We start from the raw sequence: 21,735 nt of genomic DNA on the forward strand, positions 1-21,735 counted from the left end.
CTGGACATTGGACCCACAATGGCCGCCTGCACTACTCCACCTGCACACTTGAACACTTGCACACTTGTACACTTTACAACTTGGTGTTGTTGTCCTGAAAACACAACACTTCTGCTGCTCTTACATAACTTGCACCACTATGCCACTTTCTTTATTACTTAGGTCAAACAGTTTTTTTATAGTATTTTACAGTATTTGCACTAGTATTTTATTGACTGTCTATGCACAATGTCAACAAAATTTTGCTGCTCTTATTTTTCATTATTATTATATGTGCCCTCTTATTTACTTATTTACTTACTTTTTTTTGTTTACTTGAATGTTATGTTTGTCTGTGGACTTAAAATTGGTCAAATATGTCTTGTCTTCACCGTGGGATAGTGAGAAACGTAATTTCGATCTCTTTGTATGTCTGGAACATGTGAAGAAATTGACAATAAAGCTGACTTTGACTTTGACTTTGACTTTGACCTCCCTAGGCCCCTATGGTTCTCGAGATATTCAGAAAACTGTCTCCGGCCACCTACAGGCCAGTTGGTGTATAGTAACATAAATTAATTTATTGTGTGGCCCCCATGAGCGAATTCCACAAAACTTGGCGTGCATACAGAGGGTGTCATAATGATCCTACACTTCAATTTCGTGCAGTTTTGACTATGTTAGGTCCACAGATACCTTCAATTACACCACCTCATTTTTTACTTTTTGTGTTTAACTAGGTGGCTATACATGAAATGAGTGGTTATGGAATGGGTTGACATGGCCCCTTGAGATCAACATACAAAAAAAAAAAAATGGTCCTCCTAAACCCTACGGTTTAGGAGATATTCACAGAAAACTGTGTCGCCCTACCCTCCTTTCGGGGTCCAATTCAGCAGGGGGGCTACAGATCAAAACGAAAAACGATGGTTCCATGCTATCCATGTGGGGTTACATGTCCACAAGTTTGTGTACCCCCGGTCTTTCAGTGTCCGGGAATCATTGACGGAAATTTGGACATCGCGAAAAAAAAAAAAAAAAAAAAAAAAATCTGACTAAACCTATATGACCGCCCGCTTGCTTGGCGTCTTAAAGGCATGGACATGTCAACCCATCCCATTACCACTTATTTCATGTATAAGCCACCTAGTTAAAAAATAAAAAAGCAAAAAATTAGGTGTTTTCATCACAATATCTCTGGCTGACAAGGTCAAAACTGCACGAAATTAAAAGTGTAGGATCATCATGACCCTCGAATGCATGCCAAGTTTTGTGTACTTTCGTTCATGGGGGCCTTACAATAAAATAATTTATGTGTACATTTAGTGGCGACACCAACAAGGATTCGGGACACTGAAAGACCGGGGTACACAAAACTTGGTGGGCATGTAACCCCACATGGATAGCATGGAACCGTCGTTTTTGATCTGTAGCCCCCAGCTGGACTGGACCCCGAAAGGAGGGTAGGGCAGACACAGTTCTCTGTGAATATCTTGAGAACTGTAGGGCCTAGGATGACCATTTTTTTCCGTATGTTTGCCTCCAGGGGTCATGTTAACCCATTTCATGTACACAGATGTGCACAGATACACACACACACACACATACATTCACAGTAATCATACGTATGACACATACTCACACAGTAGACATATGTACGCTTGCAAGCACAGGCACATATGCAGGCACACACACACAACACACACACACACACACACACACACACACACACACACACACACACACACACACACACACACACACACACACATAACATGCACACATGCACACAATTCAAGAATTTCTCAGAATTATGAACAGGCAAGATGGAGGTGAGGTTGTATAAAATGAATTTTACATGTGAAATCTATGAACTAATCATGTTTTGGTACTTGTTGTCTAGCAGATACCAGTGAGAATTGAGTGTAGATAATGAAATTTAATTGAGACAGTTGAAATATAGGCCTTTCAGTGATTTATTTTTGTGGAAAAAAAGTGCTAGAATCATATAGTACATCTAGTTATAATACTATAACAATTGTATTGTGCTTTACTGATACATTTCTTATTAAATAACCAATGTGTTTAGAACTAGCTTTTAGGCCACAATTCATAATCAAAGAAGGCATTGTTATCAGGCATGATGGTTTGTTCATATGATTTTCTGAAATTATTTTATCTGATTTTCTCAGGTTTACATTACAAATAAAAGTGTGACTAATTTCCCATCAGAGGGAGTCAGTTTGTTTGTTAAAACAGAGGGAGCCTGGCACCTCATTTTCACTGCAGACATCTCATGCTCAAGGTGCATTTCGGATCAGACAATGTTACAGTGAGTGTTAAGCAAGGTGCAAGGAATACTTCACACGTTTGAGTGTGACACTGTTAGACCTTGACAGCCTTGAGGACACCTGTTTGATTTGTTGCAGTATAGTTAACAATTACTGTGCAGAAGCATTGCACTCTTTATGATTGGAAATGGAAGGGCCATATTTTTGTTTTAAAATAGCCCTGACCATAGTGGCTATTGACTACATTTCCCTTTGAGAAAAGAAGGTACCTTATTTGTGTTTTAATACTGGAGAAAAGTAAAACTATCTGTTAATCCAAAATCAGCCAATCATTGTTGCAACCAACATTACTTTCCTAGCATATATACAATACACTCCTACACATACACAGTCACACACACACACACACACACACACACACACACACACACACACACACACACACACACACACACACACACACACACACACACACACACACACACACACACACACAATCACACACATTAGTATGCAGCAAATGCCTTTGCATAGATACCATTGCAGTATTGTAGGAAGGTAGGGGAGATCTGTAAAAGACAAAGTAAAAGCTAATTATTCCTGTGAGACTTCTTGTGTCTTCATTTAGTTTGCACCAAAACTAGCTTGCACCACTAACAATACCCACAGTGATCAACTGCATAGTTTTCCATTGTTCAAAACCACAGCTTTTGTGCAAATATTACAGATCAGTGGCATAATTAACAAAAGAGGATAATGGCCATTTAATCAGGTCTACAGCAATGATTAATTAGATTTGTGTTGGTGATAAGTTTGAAGTCATTTCACTTGGTAATTAGGTTGCTAATTAAACAGCCAGGGTGAGCATCAGAACTCAGGTGGGAAATTTAAATTCCAAAACCCGTCCCTTAATAAGATTAAAGTTCTATTTGTGGAGATTAAATGCAAACGTTAATTAATCTGCGTGATGAGGCCTCCTCAAAGTTTCCAGAACTGGCAGTGAGAATACTCCTCTCTCTTGTTTACAAAGGACTTCAAATTGTTGAGCTGGAAAGTGTTTTCTTGTTAACATCTTTTTCCATATGTATTTCACAAAGTTCTGAACTGTCTCCAAACATTTGTCTGTTTTTTCATGTTTCAAAGCAATCCAAAGAGAGAGAACATCTTGGAAGGGGAAAAATAAGCAAAACAAGATCAAAGATTCTCCACAACACTGTCTGACAGCACTGCAAGACAACTATTAGCTGCATTAAGTTAGTATTCAGCGCACAGATTGGTTTCATGTTCCTGACGATATGGCAAGGCACAGAGCATATGCTGGAAGAGATGTTCTCCGAGATCCTTGTTCTTTTGGATATGTAGAGAAGTTTTAGACTGGTGGTGGAAATGGTGGTGGAGATTTAGGAAAATCATGAGACATTATTGAGAGATGAAAGCATCCCTGGTGCCGTGCATGTGGTACTTACACTAATCTCCAAATCCCCAAGGGATCAGCCCTGTCAGGAACAGGCACCTGTGGCTGTGCTCTACACCACACACTGTCCTTCAAAGTTCCCTCCCTCCGTTACCACACACACACACACACACACACACACAGACACAGACACAGACACACAGACACACAGACACACACACACACACACACACACACACACACACACACACACACACACACACACACTATGGCAAGCTATTTTAACATTTAATCAGTAATAATTGCCATCTTCTGAGCAGCCGGGTATGTTCATTCTCTCATTGCAAACGTGTTTTCTCATGTCTTCTCCTAATCTTTTTGTAACTTTGGATTCATTTAGATGAGTTTCTAATGTAACTGGATTCGTAATTTGCACCTGACAAATGAATTGTAATACTGATTCACATTAGCCTCTGCTGAAATCATTACCAAGATACATAGTAGGGTACGGGTAATGGTATTACCTCTGTGGCTAGGACTAGTTTCATACTGCATAAAATCTGGCAATACCAGAATCATGATGGTGGAATATTCTATAGCTTAGCAATTTCCAAAAATATACTGACATTAATATTGCATTCAATATAACATTTTATTCACTGAAGTCTTGTCACTAATCCATTGGAAGAAGAATGTACCTTATACTTCTTAGCATTTGTGACCTGAAGTGACCCGTGCTTGTGCATGTGCAGACATCATGTAGCCCAAGACACAATTGATCTCTGCACGCTTAGATCAACTTTTGAATCTAAGCACTTCTGAATCTAATGCAGATATTTGCAGTGATCGCAACCAGGGGTGCGTTTCTAGAAAGCGTAGTTGACTAACCTCAGTCGCAACCTTCGAACTCGAGAACATCTAGTTACGTTCATATACTACAAAATGTTTCTGTTGTTCATTTCGATGTAATGTTTGTCATGTGACGCAATACATCTCCTTACCCCAGCAATACTTATGTGCTGACTGACTGCGGTCAGCGATCCTATGCGATTTCAAGCTCATACATTTTTGTCACATTCAGCAATAATCTTCTAATGATCTGCTAGCTGCCCATTCCATGAGTATAATCTAAAAAGGCAGCCCAGGCTCCGCAAACTGGAAACAAAAACAAAACCCTGTGTGTAGTTTCTCTGGGAATACTGAAGGGAGGGGTGAGCTACCTGTCTGGTGTGTTTCACTTGGTTGTTGGTTAAAATAATGTATGTTGTTTTGGACAAACGCATCTGGTAATAATTTTAAGGGTAAGGCTATTTGCACCCCTGGTACAATTAGCAGTTTATGCTATTTCTACCCTGGTGCAATAAGAAGTGAATTCTATTCGTACCCCGGTGCACACAGCAATGTGTCCTATTAGTACCCCGTCTGGTACAAATATCAATGTATGCTATTCGTACCCCGGTGCACACAGCAAAGTGTTCTATTAGTACCCCATCTGGTACAAATATCAGTGTATGCTATTTGCACCCCTGTGCATTTATTCTGGCATATTGATCACACAATGTAATAATATATATATATATATGTTTTTTTTAAAACAAGCAACATGTTTTTTTGTTGTTGTTATGTAACAGGGTGTGAATAGCTTAGCTGTGTAATAGACACTCTGAATAAGGTATGCTGTTTGCATCAATGTACAGTTAGAAGTGGATGCTATTCGTACCCTGGTGTTTATAGTACTACATGCTATTTACACCCTGGTGCATGAACTAGCTAATTGTTGCAATCTAAACTTCCGTTTGAGAACCGATTTCTTGTTCAAATTTCGCGCCTTCTCTCCAGAGACGTTAGTACACATGCAAACTCACTCTGCCTATACTCAGGCCTATAAACTATAAGTCATATTCACAAAATTTCTGTTAACTAACAAAATGACGGTTGTATGTCTTCACTGAACCAAGATTATGAAAATAAAACACAACTTTTCAATCTAAAACTTAATCTGAACAGATATTAGTGCCGAAACGTTTCAGAATTCTTCACTTTCTGCTAACGAAAAAACGAATGTCTGCCATGTTTTTTGTGCACGCGAGCAACGTCTTTTTGTTGTTATGTCACAGGTGTGAATAGCTCAGCTGTGTGGCCAAGGCTATTCGTACCAGGGGTGTAAATAGACACTCCGTAATTTTAAATAATAGACATATCCATAAATAAACACGACCTCCTGCGTTATCGCTGACTGCATCTTTAAGTTTAACTCATTGATATTTATACTTATTCTGTGCAATATATCTGACAACCTCAGCAATACTTAGACATGTATTCTGTGCAGTGTTTTAACTTGTCGTAACGTGCCTTTTGGCCATTTCTGTGGAATGCACAAGGTTACATGTCTGTGGGTTCATGCGTGTCTACGTATGGATGACCTTGCAGCTCAATTGTTGTCAATTTGCCAACAATCATGTCAACATTTGCTATGTGGAAAATAATATGCAAATGTGGGCGACATTTTGTGGGTGTCCACGGACAATCCCTGTGTGTGACAGATTGAAGAGATTGATGTGTAAAGAGTGCTGTGCTTCTGAGTGATGTTACTACAGGATTTAGGGATGACACACATCACATGCACCTGTGCGCGCGCACACACACACACACACACACACACACACACACACACACACACACACACACCTTCTGTAAGACAGAGACCCAAACACGATAGACACTAACATGCCACGAGTGGCATTGCAATTTATAGAGCTGGAAAGAATCCATTAGCAGACACAAAGCCTGGGGGATGCCATGACTTATTCATATGCTCACACATTCAGTGTAGACACACACACACACACACACACACACACACACACACACACACACACACACACACACACACCTGAGACACAATAACCTGAGACTGTACAAGTCATACCTGTCTCTCTGCCTTGAAATGCAACTCTTATAGATCAGTCTGACCCCTTGTACAAGAACCCTTGTATAGGTTAGGAAACAATTCCTGAAAACATGTGAAAAGACTGTGAACTGTGTCATACTGAATTGTGGAACTACGTTGTAGACCATTAAGCAGGACATCACCATTTTGTGTGCTCTGCTTTTTGGGGCGATTCTAAAAAGGGGTACTGATGATGCAATGAGTTTCACACTTAACATTACCCATCCCTTTAAGAGTGGAGTGATCAGGTGGACAAACCCCAGAGTGTAGAAGTTCCTTCTACCTGTGCACTAAACACAGGTCTATCAACAATTAGCTGATTTACTCAATAGCATCTGGCTGCAGACCTCATCTGTGGGTACAGAGGGCATTGTGGATTCATCTCAGTCTGTGAGATGTGAGTCTGGTAAATGTTTTCTCAGAGTCTCTTTAGGGTTCAGACGTTTTTACTGCTCTCTCTCTTTCTCTCTCTCTCTCTCATATACACACACAAACACACACACACACACACACACACACACCTATGTCTTTTAATTATTCTACCTTGTGTCTTTTATGTTGTTTTCTTAATTATTCTTTATCTTTAAATTATTTTAACTTGCACATTTTATGTTTTCTTTTTTATTATATATACACTTGTATGTTTTCTTTTTATTATATTGTATACTTTATGTGAGAAGTCTATGTGATGACGTCATAAAGTACAAAGCAGATGCAGTAATTTTGACCTGATTTTAGCCCACTTGAATCCAATCTGTCCAAAGTTTGAACAGGCTCATGACGCATGATTAGAAAATGTAATAATAATCAGTGTTCCAGCTCCAGTCCTATCCGATTGGATATCTGGCATGTCAGAATCTTCTTGTTGTCTGTCTTCCAGTGTGAGCAACCAAACAGGCCTACAGTGTGAACATATCAATCACAGTCTGACTGAAATGCATAGTGTGAGTTACCATTTCGTATGTGACAGAAAAATATGCAGTGTCTACCCGGCTTATGTCTTAATGGCAGTTGGTTGCGCTCAAAGGCATTAGCTAAAGAGACCCCTACAATGCAGGCACACACACTCACACACAAACACAAACACAAACACACACACACACACACACACACAACCCCAGCTCACCCATACTCATTAGTTTGCCTATTTTTGGTAGAACTTTTGAACTGTTGATGTGATATTCTCTATGTGGGTTTTACTAGGATAATAGGATAAATGTTTGGGACAAAAAAGCTGATAGATGGAAGATCTAAATCTCATTTTTATGTATTTTTCCCATCCCTGTATACAAATAACTTTATCTTTCTCGGTCTTTGTCTCACAAAGAGATTGACGAGATTGGTGTGAACTCACCTCAGCATTACGTTCTTGCCATCGTTGCGTGTGCATCGCACCTGTCGCGTCTGATATCCAATGTGAATGCCCCATGACTCTCCATCTTCGTGATGGTGGTGGGGGTGGTGGTGATGGTGGTGGTTCACTCGGAATATGCTCTCCGTGTGCCTCCTCACAATCACTGACATCCGGGCCTCATCTGACCTCTTGACCTCCACCCTGCCCGAGTGGTCCTGGACGCTGAAGTCCACCCGTGTCCTCCCAATGGGCAGCGTGCTCCTGACCCGACACTCGCTCCACGGCCCTGCCCACAGGCTGTAGCTGTGCTCCTGCTGATCGTGAGGGCAAGGGGACGGGGCATTGGCGCCGCGGTGACAACGCCGCATCTCGGTCAGGCTGGGGCACTCAGCGCCCCCGTAGAGTGGCGCGGCCAGGACCTGCCTCGTGCGATGCTGAAGCGGGGGAGTGCCACTGCCAGCGCAGCCCTGGCCCTGGCTCTGGCTCTGGCTCCGGCAGGCAGACCAGTGGGAGAAGGCGGACAGGACACAGTTGATGGGGCAGGGCAGCAGACACGCCTGCTCGTCGGGCGGAGGCGGGGAGAAGGCCTCGCACACGCGCGGGTCGGCCGCAGCCTGTCCGTCCGTGCGCCTGGTACACGACACACGCCGCCTCTGCACCCCGCGCTGCGCAGTCACACACTCTCAGCGACACCGCCGAAGACGAAGCGGTGGAGGAGGGCGGGGCTGGGCTGCAGGGTCCCCACGGTGACAGCTGCCACTCAAAGAGCGTGCGGTGCCACTCGCACACTCGTACGCAGGGGCGCTCCCGGGGCGGACGCTCGGACAGCGCACACTTGGATGGGAGCGTCGTCCAGCCGTCTAAGTGGATGCACCACACGGCCCGGAACTGGCTGCCTGCCGAGCCGCACGCCCCTGACACACACACTCCCCACATCCCTGCAGAGAGAGAGAGAGAGAGAACAAAAGAGGATGAGAAAAAGAGAGAAAGACATGAGAAAGATAGAGGACAGACCATCCTGATGTTCTAGTTGTTTTTATTTCATAACCTATATATAGTTGTAAACTTGTGAGGAACAGGTGTGAATGGATAAGGGAGGAGAGGAAGGTTTGAGCAATGATTTTGTGTTCTATCACATCTGAGCCACTGGAACGTACTTGTGAAAAACAAGGGAAGGTAGAAAAACTGTGAGCTGAAAAAAAGACAACACTGGAACTGCTGAAAGAAAACGAAAAAAAAGAGAAACGGTAGGTTGATAAGAAGAAAAATAATAGAGGGGAAATTAAATAGAGTGATAGAGACAATGACTAACATCACTCCAACACCCCTCCAATATTACCCATTCACTAAATCAGGAGATGGAATATGTCTCACCCTCTGTACAGTCACCTTGGCTCAGATCTTTAATGACTACTAAATTGGCAGCTAATTGTGCTGAAATTAAGGCCAATTATTGTCTGATTATCATTAATGAGCTCTCAAACATTAGATCAAACTCGTCTTGATTATGGAACCAAAATATGTACAAAAACAACTGCACACAATGTATACACATACACTCTCACTCTCTCTTTCTCTCTCTCTCTCTCACACACACTCACACACACACACATGGACCAACATATTAACTCCCTGTGTGTAAGGGTTGCAAAGATTGTATTTCTTTAAACAGTCTTTCATTTGTGTGGATAAAAGGACTGTTTGACACCTGGCCTGACAGAGAAGGCATCCCAGAAGTCTCTGATATGAAACATTCCTTCTCACAAAGGGCTGGGATAGTGTGTTCCCCATGGGTTTTCATGGTGTATATTGCTCTTTTTCAAGTCATATGGGTATGTGTGCGTGTGTGTGTGTGTGTGTGTGTGTGTGTGTGTGTGTGTCGCGCATGTGTTTGCCCTTGTATTTTGAGACACATAGAGCACCGTGATCCACAGTGATCCACTGAAGAAAGGACATTGATTTCACATTCGTATAATGTCTTTGTTATAGTAGTGATGCTCATATGACTCAGTCTCTCTTGAAGTTTCTTTCACTGCTGTGCCTCATGCAGGTTTACATGATCTTTTAACCCTCACTCAAAGAGTCACTCAATGAGTCACTCTGCTCTGCACTTTCACAGAAACACACACACACACACACACACACACACACACACACACACACACACACACACACACACACCAGGGATGGAAATTAAATATTTTTTCCATCTGCCACTGTGGCTGGTGGATTCCAAAATCTACCAGCCACTAAACTTTTTTACCAGCCACTAGAGAAATGGCATGAAAATGTGATATCATGATTGTAGTAGGCTACTTAAAATGATCATGGTTATCAGCATTATTGCGATACGACTAAAATGTGCTGAATTTTGCCCTAAACCTACAAGCACAGTAGCAACAAAATTAAAAGCCAACAGAACCACAATAATATGCCATAGTGTCATGTCATAAAAGTGGTGTGGCTCCTTTAAGACTCCGTTTGTGTGAGTTCTGGAGCATCCTATAATCGACTCTCCAACTTGATCTAACTATACTGTACATCATCTGATTTAAATATTTACAGGTATCAAGGCTATATTTAACAGATTTATTTTCTGTTTGGCCTGTTATAAAATCATGCACTGAACAATAAATGCACAGCTCAGCTTTAGGAAACGTAATGCTTAGCATTTTGTGAAACTACATTGGAAAAACTCTGGTTTTAATATTTACAGTTATCTAGGCGATATTGTTAACATTTATTTTGTATTTGGCCGTATCGTGTATTACAACAGTCCAAAGTTAGAGACCTAGTAGACATTGCTTCAATTTCAAAACCGGATTACTCCGGAACGGCTGATTGCATAAAGGAATGCTTTACACCTTTGTGTTCGGTAAATTCTGCTTTTTATTCTGATATGTAGCCTAATCTCTTGAATGAAAAGTTTGTGGGATATTCCACCACGACGAATGGGTGTGGAGATGTCCGCCTGTTTGCCTCATAGGTCTAAAATAGTAGCATGTCATCTTGTTTTCGTGAAGGTGTCGCGGGCCGGATTAAAATAGCTACGGGCCACTTCAAAAGACAAATTCGCGTGAGAATATTAGTCTGTTTAGATACAACGCAGATCCACAGATCTCACTAGATTTGTTTATGCAGTCATCCTGAAATAAGCTAGCAGTGGCACATGAAAGCATAGCGACAGTTTCTTAATAGTAATGGCAAAAAGTGAAGCACTGCACCAGTGACTATAGGCTATGCTGCAGGTGGCGGCTCACTGGTAGTTGTTGAACTTCAAATCAGCGCGATTTACGGCTGGTAACGTTACATAATCCCTACAGACACTTTCTTATTTTTAACCGTCAATAACTATGAAAATTAGATCGGATCTGACTATTTGTGGTAGCCTATGCTAGCTCTATTTATCTACCCGCCACAGTGGCTGGTAAGTTGACCAAATTCACCCGCAGCGCACAAAACTACCAGCATTTGGCGGGTGGCTAATTTCTATCCCTGACACACACACACACACACACACATTAGTGGACACAGACACACACGGACCACACCGGGAGAGGAGGGAGTGCTCCCTTGGCACGGTGTGTCACATTCCGTCACCGTGGCAATGTGATGGGGTCACACAGGGGTCAATGAAGACACAGGACCAAAGGCACTTGTGTGTGTGTGTGTGTTTATGTGTGTGTCTGTATGCGTGCTAGTCAGTCAGCTAGACAGTGTTGGGGGCTGGGTGCGATTTTACAGTACAGAAAGAATGTTTTTCATGGAAAGCTTTTATCCGTGAAGACAGCCATGTGGTACTAGCATGAAATTGACACACCCTTTTTTACACATGCATACACACACACACACACACACACACACACACACACACACACACACACACACACACACACATGCATATATATGCCATTTAAATTAACACACACACCACAGCCACAGGCTCAAATACACACACACACACATGCATGGCACACACACGCATGTGCACAGAGCACACACAAACACACACACACACACACACACGCTCCAAGAATGAATTAAGGAGTAAAAGTCCATGAACATCCATTCACCTCTAACTAATGGTTAAAGGGGCTAAAGGTCATTATCTAATTAGTCAACTGTACAGTGGGTCATGAGCACTGTTTCGGCCAGTGAACCCTTTTAAATGCATGTGTGGAAAGGCTTGCTGTCGAGTGTAATGGAAATGTCATATCACATCAAGGAGTGCGGCACTCTCAGCTGGTGACTGTCTTATAGCTCTCTTTCAACTTTCAATGTACACACATGCACATACGCAATCACACACACACACACACACACACACACACACATACACACACACTTATACACACCTACTCACACATACACACACACACACACACACACACACACACACACACATTTTCAGAGGCTGAAAGCTTTCTTCCGTCATTGACAAAAGGCAGCAGATGACAGATTAATTACCCACTAATAGGAACCGAGCCAATTCTGCTGACTTTTACAGCAGGACGCATGGGCCGATGAGTGCAAGATGCTTCTTTTTCTGTCTTCTCTTCTTTCTATCTTCGCTTCACGAGGATGGAGGGTGAGACAGGCGCTGTCAGTGTGCACCACAGGGGAGAGGGGCCAGTGATGAGGATCTTCCTCCAGCTGGGCAATTTAGATTGGGAAGGGGGGACTGGGTGCGATTTAAAAGTCACTCTGGATTTTACCACGCATCGTTTCACCGCAGCTTTAGGTGCGGTGTGTGTGTGTATTGGTGGTTGGAGGGCTCTGTAATGGTTGGATGTGACCACAGGTTCAGATATGCATGTGTTTATGTGTTTGTGTATTTGTGTGTTTGTGTGTGTGTGTGTGTGTGGTTACAATACAATGGCCTGGGAGTGAATAATGTGCTTACCAACAGGGCTTTTTTTACATGACCCTAAACCTCAACAGTCAAACAAAAAGAGGGTCTCCAATTCTATCAGATTGGATGCTGGTTCAGCGGTAGAGAAAGGGGAAGGCCCAATACTGTTGCCGTATAAACACTTAACAACATTGTTGTAACATGTAGTGATGATGTTGCTGATGTTACATTGAAATGGACATTTTCAGAGAAGATGCTAAGGGTTTGTGAACCAATTTGTGCCCATTCTCTTAGTAGTACACCCCAAGAGCCAGGTTGAGGTTAGCCAAAATCAGTGACCTGAAAGACTATGCATCTGTTTTTGCATAATATAAAATGTGTGGAGTGTAACCATTAACCTCTTTTGAACATTAAAAAATATTTGAGTGTGCGCATGTGTTTTTTGTGTGTGTGTGTGTGTGTGTGCATAACTGAGAGACAGGAAGCATGTGTATTAATATTTTTTTGTCTCTGATTGAATCTATGTTTGTGTGTGTATGTGTGTGTGTGTGTGTGTGTGCATAACTGAGAGACAGGAAGCATGTGTATTAATATTTTTTTTGTCTCTGATTGAATCTACGTTTGTGTGCGTGTGTGCACATATGTGTATCTGTTGTGTGTGTGGGCATGTGTGTGCGTGTGTGTGTGTACATAACTGAGAGACAGGAAGCATGTGTATTAATATTTTTGTCTCTGATTGAATCTATGTTTGTGTGTGTATGTGTGTGTGTGTGTGCATAACTGAGAGACAGGAAGCATGTGTATTAATATTTTTGTCTCTGATTGAATCTATGTTTGTGTGTGTATGTGTGTGTGTGTGTACATAACTGAGAGACAGGAAGCATGTGTATTAATATTTTTGTCTCTGATTGAATCTATGTTTGTGTGTGTATGTGTGTGTGTGTGTACATAACTGAGAGACAGGAAGCATGTGTATTAATATTTTTGTCTCTGATTGAATCTATGTTTGTGTGTGTATGTGTGTGTGTGTGTGCATAACTGAGAGACAGGAAGCATGTGTATTAATATTTTTTGTCTCTGATTGAATCTATGTTTGTGTGTGTATGTGTGTGTGTGTGTACATAACTGAGAGACAGGAAGCATGTGTATTAATATTTTTGTCTCTGATTGAATCTATGTTTGTGTGTGTATGTGTGTGTGTGTGTGCATAACTGAGAGACAGGAAGCATGTGTATTAATATTTTTTGTCTCTGATTGAATCTATGTTTGTGTGTGTATGTGTGTGTGTGTGTACATAACTGAGAGACAGGAAGCATGTGTATTAATATTTTTGTCTCTGATTGAATCTATGTTTGTGTGTGTATGTGTGTGTGTGTGTGCATAACTGAGAGACAGGAAGCATGTGTATTAATATTTTTGTCTCTGATTGAATCTATGTTTGTGTGTGTATGTGTGTGTGTGTGTACATAACTGAGAGACAGGAAGCATGTGTATTAATATTTTTGTCTCTGATTGAATCTATGTTTGTGTGTGTATGTGTGTGTGTGTGTGTGCATAACTGAGAGACAGGAAGCATGTGTATTAATATTTTTTGTCTCTGATTGAATCTATGTTTGTGTGTGTATGTGTGTGTGTGTGTGTGCATAACTGAGAGACAGGAAGCATGTGTATTAATATTTTTTGTCTCTGATTGAATCTATGTTTGTGTGTGTATGTGTGTGTGTGTGTGCATAACTGAGAGACAGGAAGCATGTGTATTAATATTTTTGTCTCTGATTGAATCTATGTTTGTGTGTGTATGTGTGTGTGTGTGTACATAACTGAGAGACAGGAAGCATGTGTATTAATATTTTTTGTCTCTGATTGAATCTATGTTTGTGTGTGTATGTGTGTGTGTGTGTGCATAACTGAGAGACAGGAAGCATGTGTATTAATATTTTTGTCTCTGATTGAATCTATGTTTGTGTGTGTATGTGTGTGTGTGTGTACATAACTGAGAGACAGGAAGCATGTGTATTAATATTTTTGTCTCTGATTGAATCTATGTTTGTGTGTGTATGTGTGTGTGTGTGTGTGTGTGTGTACATAACTGAGAGACAGGAAGCATGTGTATTAATATTTTTTGTCTCTGATTGAATCTATGTTTGTGTGTGTATGTGTGTGTGTGTGTACATATGTCAATCAACCTGCCAATCAGGGAATGGAGGTGTTGAATGGAGGCTTTGGGCTAGATGGGTGAGCTGGAGGGGTCCAAGTAGTGTTAATTTTGTCACCTATTTTTTATTTAGTCTTAGTCTTAGTCTTGTGACGAAATGTCCTTTTTAGTCTTTGTCATATTTAGTCATTCAAATATCATTTTTGTTAGTCAAGTTTTAGTCAACTAAAAGTCTTGTCATTTTAGTCTAGTTTTAGTCAAAAGAAAACTAAAGCTATCTTAGTCTTAGTCAGTTTTAGTCAAAACATTTTAGTCTTTTTTTATAACAATTTTTTTTTTATTACCATTTCAGTCAAATAGTGTTTCACACATCTCAATTTTCTTGCAATATAACAATATTGTGTCTAACAATATTGTGTGTTCACAGGGCTACTTGTTATAATTACTCATTCTGATTTTTTTGTCAGTCAGTACATGCACAGGTAAGTCGAGCTACAGTTATAGCTCGGCTGGGATTTGGCCATAGACCGTAAAAGATTTGACTGGACCACTGTCATAATCTTCATAGACCAGTGTTTCACAAAGTGTGGTCCGCAAGCTATCCCAAGTGGTCCACGAGCAGACGTGGTAAAATATAATATAGATGAGTTGTTTGCAATATTGAACCAACTTGTATGTAAATTCAAACTGTTCTACAACACTGTCTATGTCAGATATGCCAGTTTAAATCATATGAATCCTCTGACACAATTAAAGAAAGTGCAAAGACAATAAGCAAGGTGGTTCAGTGAGTATTGTGTAGGCTAATATACTGCTAGGTCTATTTTTTTTTTTAGCTAGGTGGTCCGTGCGTTTCTTTTTTATTGATTAGTTAAGTGGTCCTTCATCTGAAAAAGTTTGAGAAACACTGTCTTGGACCCAAGTGTGAATGTTTTACTAGATGGCGATATAGGCCCAAACGCAACACAAACTCTCAATCTTAGCTAACTTGCTAGCAAACTTTCCATATTAGCTTACTTGCTAGCAAACTTTGCATCATCAGTGTAACTAGTTAAATAGTTGACATTACTTGCTGAAAATTTTCGTATGGACATTCTGGGGGATGTTAATTTGTATATGTATGAGAGAAGCTTCAACTTCTGGGTATGTAGCATTGTGGCATAAAGCCTAACTCTGGCAGAAATCTCCGGTGTTCTTGTTCCATGTAGTTTCCTGCTGCAGCCACAGGGTTGCAGCAACAGCGCGAGACTAGCCTACAGGAAAGCTGCTGCGCATGAACCATGAACTCATTCGAATATTTTGAAAAGGTAACAGCTATTCTGTCTTCTCATTTTGTAGACGAAAATGGAAGAGAAATTTTATCTTAGTTTTTATTTCATGCAAAACATTTTAGTCTCGTCTTTTTCCGTCAACAATAATGCATCTTAAGATAGTCTTAGTCAATGTTTCAGGACAATAGTGCAGTCTCGTCACCAAAAAGGTTGTTGACGAACATTTTTCCTCTCGTCTCGTCTGACGAAATTAACACTAGGTCCAAGCAGCAGAAAGGGAGAGCGAGCGGACAGGAAGGCGGTGATTTTAAACACCCTCTCATCAGCCCACCGGTTAGCCCGGCACGGCCCACCGCAACAGCTCCACCTATAGGTGACACAGAACAGCAGCAGTAGACGATACAGGCCAGATTACCCACACAGGGCCAAAGCCATGGAGAGACACACCCAGCACGGCATAGCCGGGCGTGACAGGTCAACATGCAGGATCCTCTACAGGATCTGGCTATAAAGTACACAGGTACATGGGTAGGCCTAGCAATCTAAAAAGGCACAACTTTGTTTTCAGTTCACGCATTTATTTGGACGTCTACCAATGCAAAAACAGGTTGTTTTGACTGCCGAAGTCTGAAAATATGTGATTCAGTGAGCCATTCAGATTTGCAGTTTAGTCAGTCGTGTAGTCTATGTGATACACAAGACTACGCAGTATACCCACAAAAAATAGGCAAGGATGTATTAATATTTGGGGTTAATCACAGTATACCCACTACAGCTAACAAGACTACATCACAGTATACCCACTACAGCTAACTAGACTACACCACTGAGTTTAGTGATGTCAAGTCTGCCAGCTTGTTGAATGGACCACCACAATTTTACCTATCTGGACCAAGTCTCCACTCACATCTGAAGAGCGAACGGGCAAACATTCGCTCTTTCCAGCAAGCTCAGATGCTATTAGCAACATGTCAATCAAACCTAAGTGTCTGTAAAGAAACAGACTCACAAACAGGCCACTCTAAACATTTTCAGACGGGGGTTGATAAGGGTGTTGTGGTGCTTCATCCTTCACCTGTGTATGACACAGATGTTTTATCAACACCTCAAGAAACTAGTTAACTTTGTGTAAAAAGGGTCAAATAAGCCCTCTCTAAGTATAATTTAGCAGTAAGCTGTTATATAACCTCTCTTTGATATGTGTAGCCTATAGGGAGATGTTCCGACTTTCATTAACAAAGCCAGATTGTGCACATCCAAGCTTCCCTTCTCAGCTGAATTTCCTTCTTGTTGATTTAAGCATGGAGGACATCTCCTGTGGATGCAATCTTGCTAAAGAGAGTGTCGGGACTCTTTCCCACTGCTGCTCTCTCCTCCCTGCGGCTGACCTCTCCGCAGTACCGCTGCAGACCTCTCCAGCAAGCCTGCTGGCCAGGAGGATGTGAGGGGGAGAGGAGGCAGGAAGACGAGGCCTACGGCCCTCTGAGGGAGTGTTGCGCTCGAGCAAGGGGAGGAGAGAAATGAAAAGGGGCTCGCTGCGGACGGAAACTTACTCCTTTATCCGCTCGCTGTCTTTCTTTTGTTCCACCCTGCCATCCCTCCATCCCAGCAGGACAGGCTGAGAACAATAACTCAGAAGGCAAAGGGGCAGGATAATGAACAAGCGCTCAAAACACACGGGATTAGGGAGCCCACAGAGAGAGCGTGATGAAGGAGAGGGAAGGAGAAAACAAGAGATGGGTAGAGAGGGAGAGATAAATGAGAAATGAGACAGAGCATAATGGAGAGAGAGAGAGAAAGAAAGAGAGAGAGAGAGACAGAACAATGAGTGATGAAGAGAAGATTGAGTCACAAAGCATACGTCATAGACAGAGAAAGACAAGAGAGATGAGAGAGAGAGAGGGAAAAAAGACAGAAATAGAGAGTGTAAATGCACACTTCAGACACAAAGTGAAAGACAGAATAAAGAGATAAAGCAAAGGACTGACCCACAGATGAAGAGGACGAACATGAGGAGAGGAAGAGGGGCAGAGGGAGAGAGTAATGGACAGAGAGGAGAGAAACGGAGCAAAATAAGCACAAAAAGAAAAGATGGGGAGAGATACATAGAGAGAAAATGAGGAAAAGAGGGGAAATGTAATGAGATTGAGGACGAGAGACAGAGACCAAGAGGGAGTGAGAGAGAGAAAGAGAGAGAAAGAGAGAGGGGGATCAGCCCAGCGGCACTGCTTCAGAGCTCCGACAAGCACGCTCCTTCATGATGAAAGCCGTATTGATTTCACATTCAAGGAATCATCACCTCTCATGCCCAGGAGTGCTCATGTTCGATCTGAACACACTGCGCACGGCATGGTCTTCATCTGGCAAACCACCAGAGCTTTCCCTTAGACACACACACACACACACACACACACCACCCTAACCTCTCCCATAATGTCATACATGCTGCTCTATATGCAGCAAATGCTGCTCTATATGCATGCAAATACACACACATACACATATACAGACTAGCACACTCATCTGAACAACTCTCTCTCTTCTCTCTCTCTCTCTCTCTTTCTCTCTCTCACACACACACACACACAAATTTTCCACACATTGGCCAACACAGTTCCAAACATCCGTTGCCGACAACCGTCTGGCTTGGCTCTACCACCATCCAAAAAAGGGACGTTCCAAAGTCACATTTATCTGGACATTTAAGAGCATGTCTAGAACAAGCTCCGCCTCCCCGGGGCTTACTTTTGTCCAGTTTGATGAGTTTAGAGAACGTGCCCCCCCTCAAACACAGACCCTTTGACACCCCAGTCTCTGAACAGTGCAAGTGTAGAGAAGGACGGAGCAACGACAGTCCATCCAGCTGGTCCCACACATCCCGCGGCACCTCCGACAGATGGCCACGCATCGCCATCTCTCATCTCTTTCCACCCGACCCAAAAAAACTGGCCATTTGTTCTGACGAGCCTGGTGACATAATAGTCTGCACATTATCTTTTCATGAAGGCAAGCACTTCTGTGTGGTCTTTGAAAAGGGCGTTCACACACACACACACACACACACACACACACACACACACCGCACACACACACACACACTGGCTCCACTGTCTCTTGAGAGTTGCCAACACTTATGGCCAGATGGCTAAGGGACCATTACAGAGGGTGAGTAATGTTAACTGATCCTGGCCAACACAGTTCTGGGTGACGGCCCTCAGATCAAATGTCTAAGTGTCTAACAGGGCCAGGTCATGTGACCAGAAATTTGATGTTGATGACATTTCATTTGCACAATGTCATATCACTGTATATATCATATTTCGTATATATATGTCCCAAGAACCTCCTTCTCTCTATATACATCCAAATACCTTTTTCTTTCTATCCATAGACAGTGTGTCCACAGTTTCAATCAATCAATCAATCAATCAATCAATCAATGATGTACAGTATTTTATCTACCTAACTCTTGTGTCAACTAGATGTACCGCAGAGCGGTACAAAATATGACCACCGCCCAGTCCAACACATGTTTTCCACAAAAATAAGTCACGCTGAAAGGCATATATGATTCTAACTGTCTCACTGAATTGCATTATGCACACTCAATTCTCACTGGTATCTAGTGCTAGACAACAAGTGCTAGACAACAAGTACCAAAACATGATTAGTTCACAGATTTCACATGTAATATACATTTTATACAACCCCACCCCCATCTTGCCTGTTCATAATTCTGAGAATTCTTGAATTGTGTGCATGTGATGTACACATGTACATGTTTATGTTTATGTGTGTGTGTGCATGTGTGTGTTTGTCTGTTTATGTGCCTGTGTGTCTGTTTGCATGTGCATGTGTGTGTGTATATATGTCTACTGTGTGAATATGTGTCATAATCGTGGGATTACTGTGAATGTATGTGTGTGCGTGTGTATCTGTTTATGCACATGTGTGCATATGGAATGGGTTTACATGACCCCTGGAGGCAAACACGAAAAAAATGGGTCATCCTAGGCCCTACGGTTCTCAAGATATTCACAGAAAACTGTGTCTGCCCTACCCTCCTTCGGGGGTCCAGTCCAGTGGGGGCTACAGATCAAAAGCGAAAACAGGAGGTTCCATGCTATCCATGTGGGGTTACATGCCCACCAAGTTTAGTGGTGTACCCGGTCTTACAGTGTCCCGGGAATCCTTGACGGAAATTTGTGAAAAAGAAAAAAAAAAAAAAAAAATCTCTGACTAAACCTATCATAATAGGTCATAATTATTAAGTGAAACCCTTACAGATAATGCAGAACGTGGCAGCACTGCTGGTCTCCGATCTACCAAAAGGTCATGTTACCGCACTGCTCACTGAGCTCCGATGGCTACCTATAGCCGCCCGCAATCCAATTCAAATTATGATTGCTGGCCTCTGGTTCCACACTCACTTACTTGAATGCATGCATAAAGGTATACAATGGCTACCATGGCTACCATACGACCACTGCGCTCTCATAAAGCCCACACACTACCATGCGACCACTGCGCTCTCATAAAGCCACACACTACCATGCGACCACTGCACTCTCATAAAGGCACAAGGACCGCTGCGCTCCTCCAAAGAATCAGAATCCAAAGAAACTGCTGCCCACACACTCATTGCAATCCAAACTATTCTCATCTGCAGTTCCCTGATGGTGGAACGTGCTACCAGTTGCTACCCAGGCAGGGGCGTCACACTCTGTCTTCAAAAACCTCTTGAAGACCCAACTCCTCGGTACTCGAGAGTACCTCCTCTCCTGACACCAGTAACAACCCAACACACTTATCATGACAAATCAACCCAGGGTCCATGCACAGCTTGGTTAGGTGCAGGTAGATTGCAGGAACAAGCACAGGTGAGCAAACCTAAGTTGTTTGCTCTGAATAAAATCGAGTAAAGTCAATAGTGTGTGGTAGTGTTCTTATTATTGACACTTATCATAACGTTCTTCACTATCCTGTCCCTCTTATCTACATCCCTTGACTTCACTTGACTCTGAACAGTCATTCTGTCTTATGCAAGGTAGTATACTATTACACTATTGTCTTTATTCACACTGTACCTTGACTGTTCTCTATTTTTTATAAATCATTTTGGCCAAAAGCGTTGCATGCGTTTTGGCCAAAACCTCATATCAGGAGGACTTTCCCAGGAGAAAACTGCACCTGTTTTCCATGAGTATGGCATCGGCCTCGGCACCTCCATTCCAATGCCAACCAGCGCCATGGTGAGGGAGAGGAGCAGTATCCGTGTGCAGCACATGCCGAGTGTGCGGCTCTGTGCCTTCATCCCGTCTGACCCCTGACTCGACCTTGACTGACCTCTCGCCTCTCACCTGTGGGACAAGAGATTTTTTATTAACAAACACAAGCACATGCTCATCCACAGGCACACAATTAGGCATGTATATGTATCTAAATACATGGACACACAACACAACACAC

The 21,735-nt window shown here is 42.2% G+C and overlaps 1 protein-coding gene across 1 annotated transcript in view; it reads right to left on the minus strand.

The window, feature by feature from the left end:
* thsd7bb (thrombospondin, type I, domain containing 7Bb) overlaps positions 1-21,735 on the minus strand; it is an 84,677-nt gene that overhangs the window by 37,757 nt on the left and 25,185 nt on the right. The window contains 3 exon segments of the mRNA XM_048235495.1: positions 7,989-8,671; positions 8,673-8,926; positions 21,457-21,626. Coding sequence (XP_048091452.1) covers positions 7,989-8,671; positions 8,673-8,926; positions 21,457-21,580 — 1,061 coding nt within the window. The 5' untranslated portion in view covers positions 21,581-21,626.

This window comes from Alosa alosa, chromosome 23 (assembly GCF_017589495.1).
Source record: "Alosa alosa isolate M-15738 ecotype Scorff River chromosome 23, AALO_Geno_1.1, whole genome shotgun sequence".
NCBI classification, from domain to species: domain Eukaryota; kingdom Metazoa; phylum Chordata; class Actinopteri; order Clupeiformes; family Clupeidae; genus Alosa; species Alosa alosa.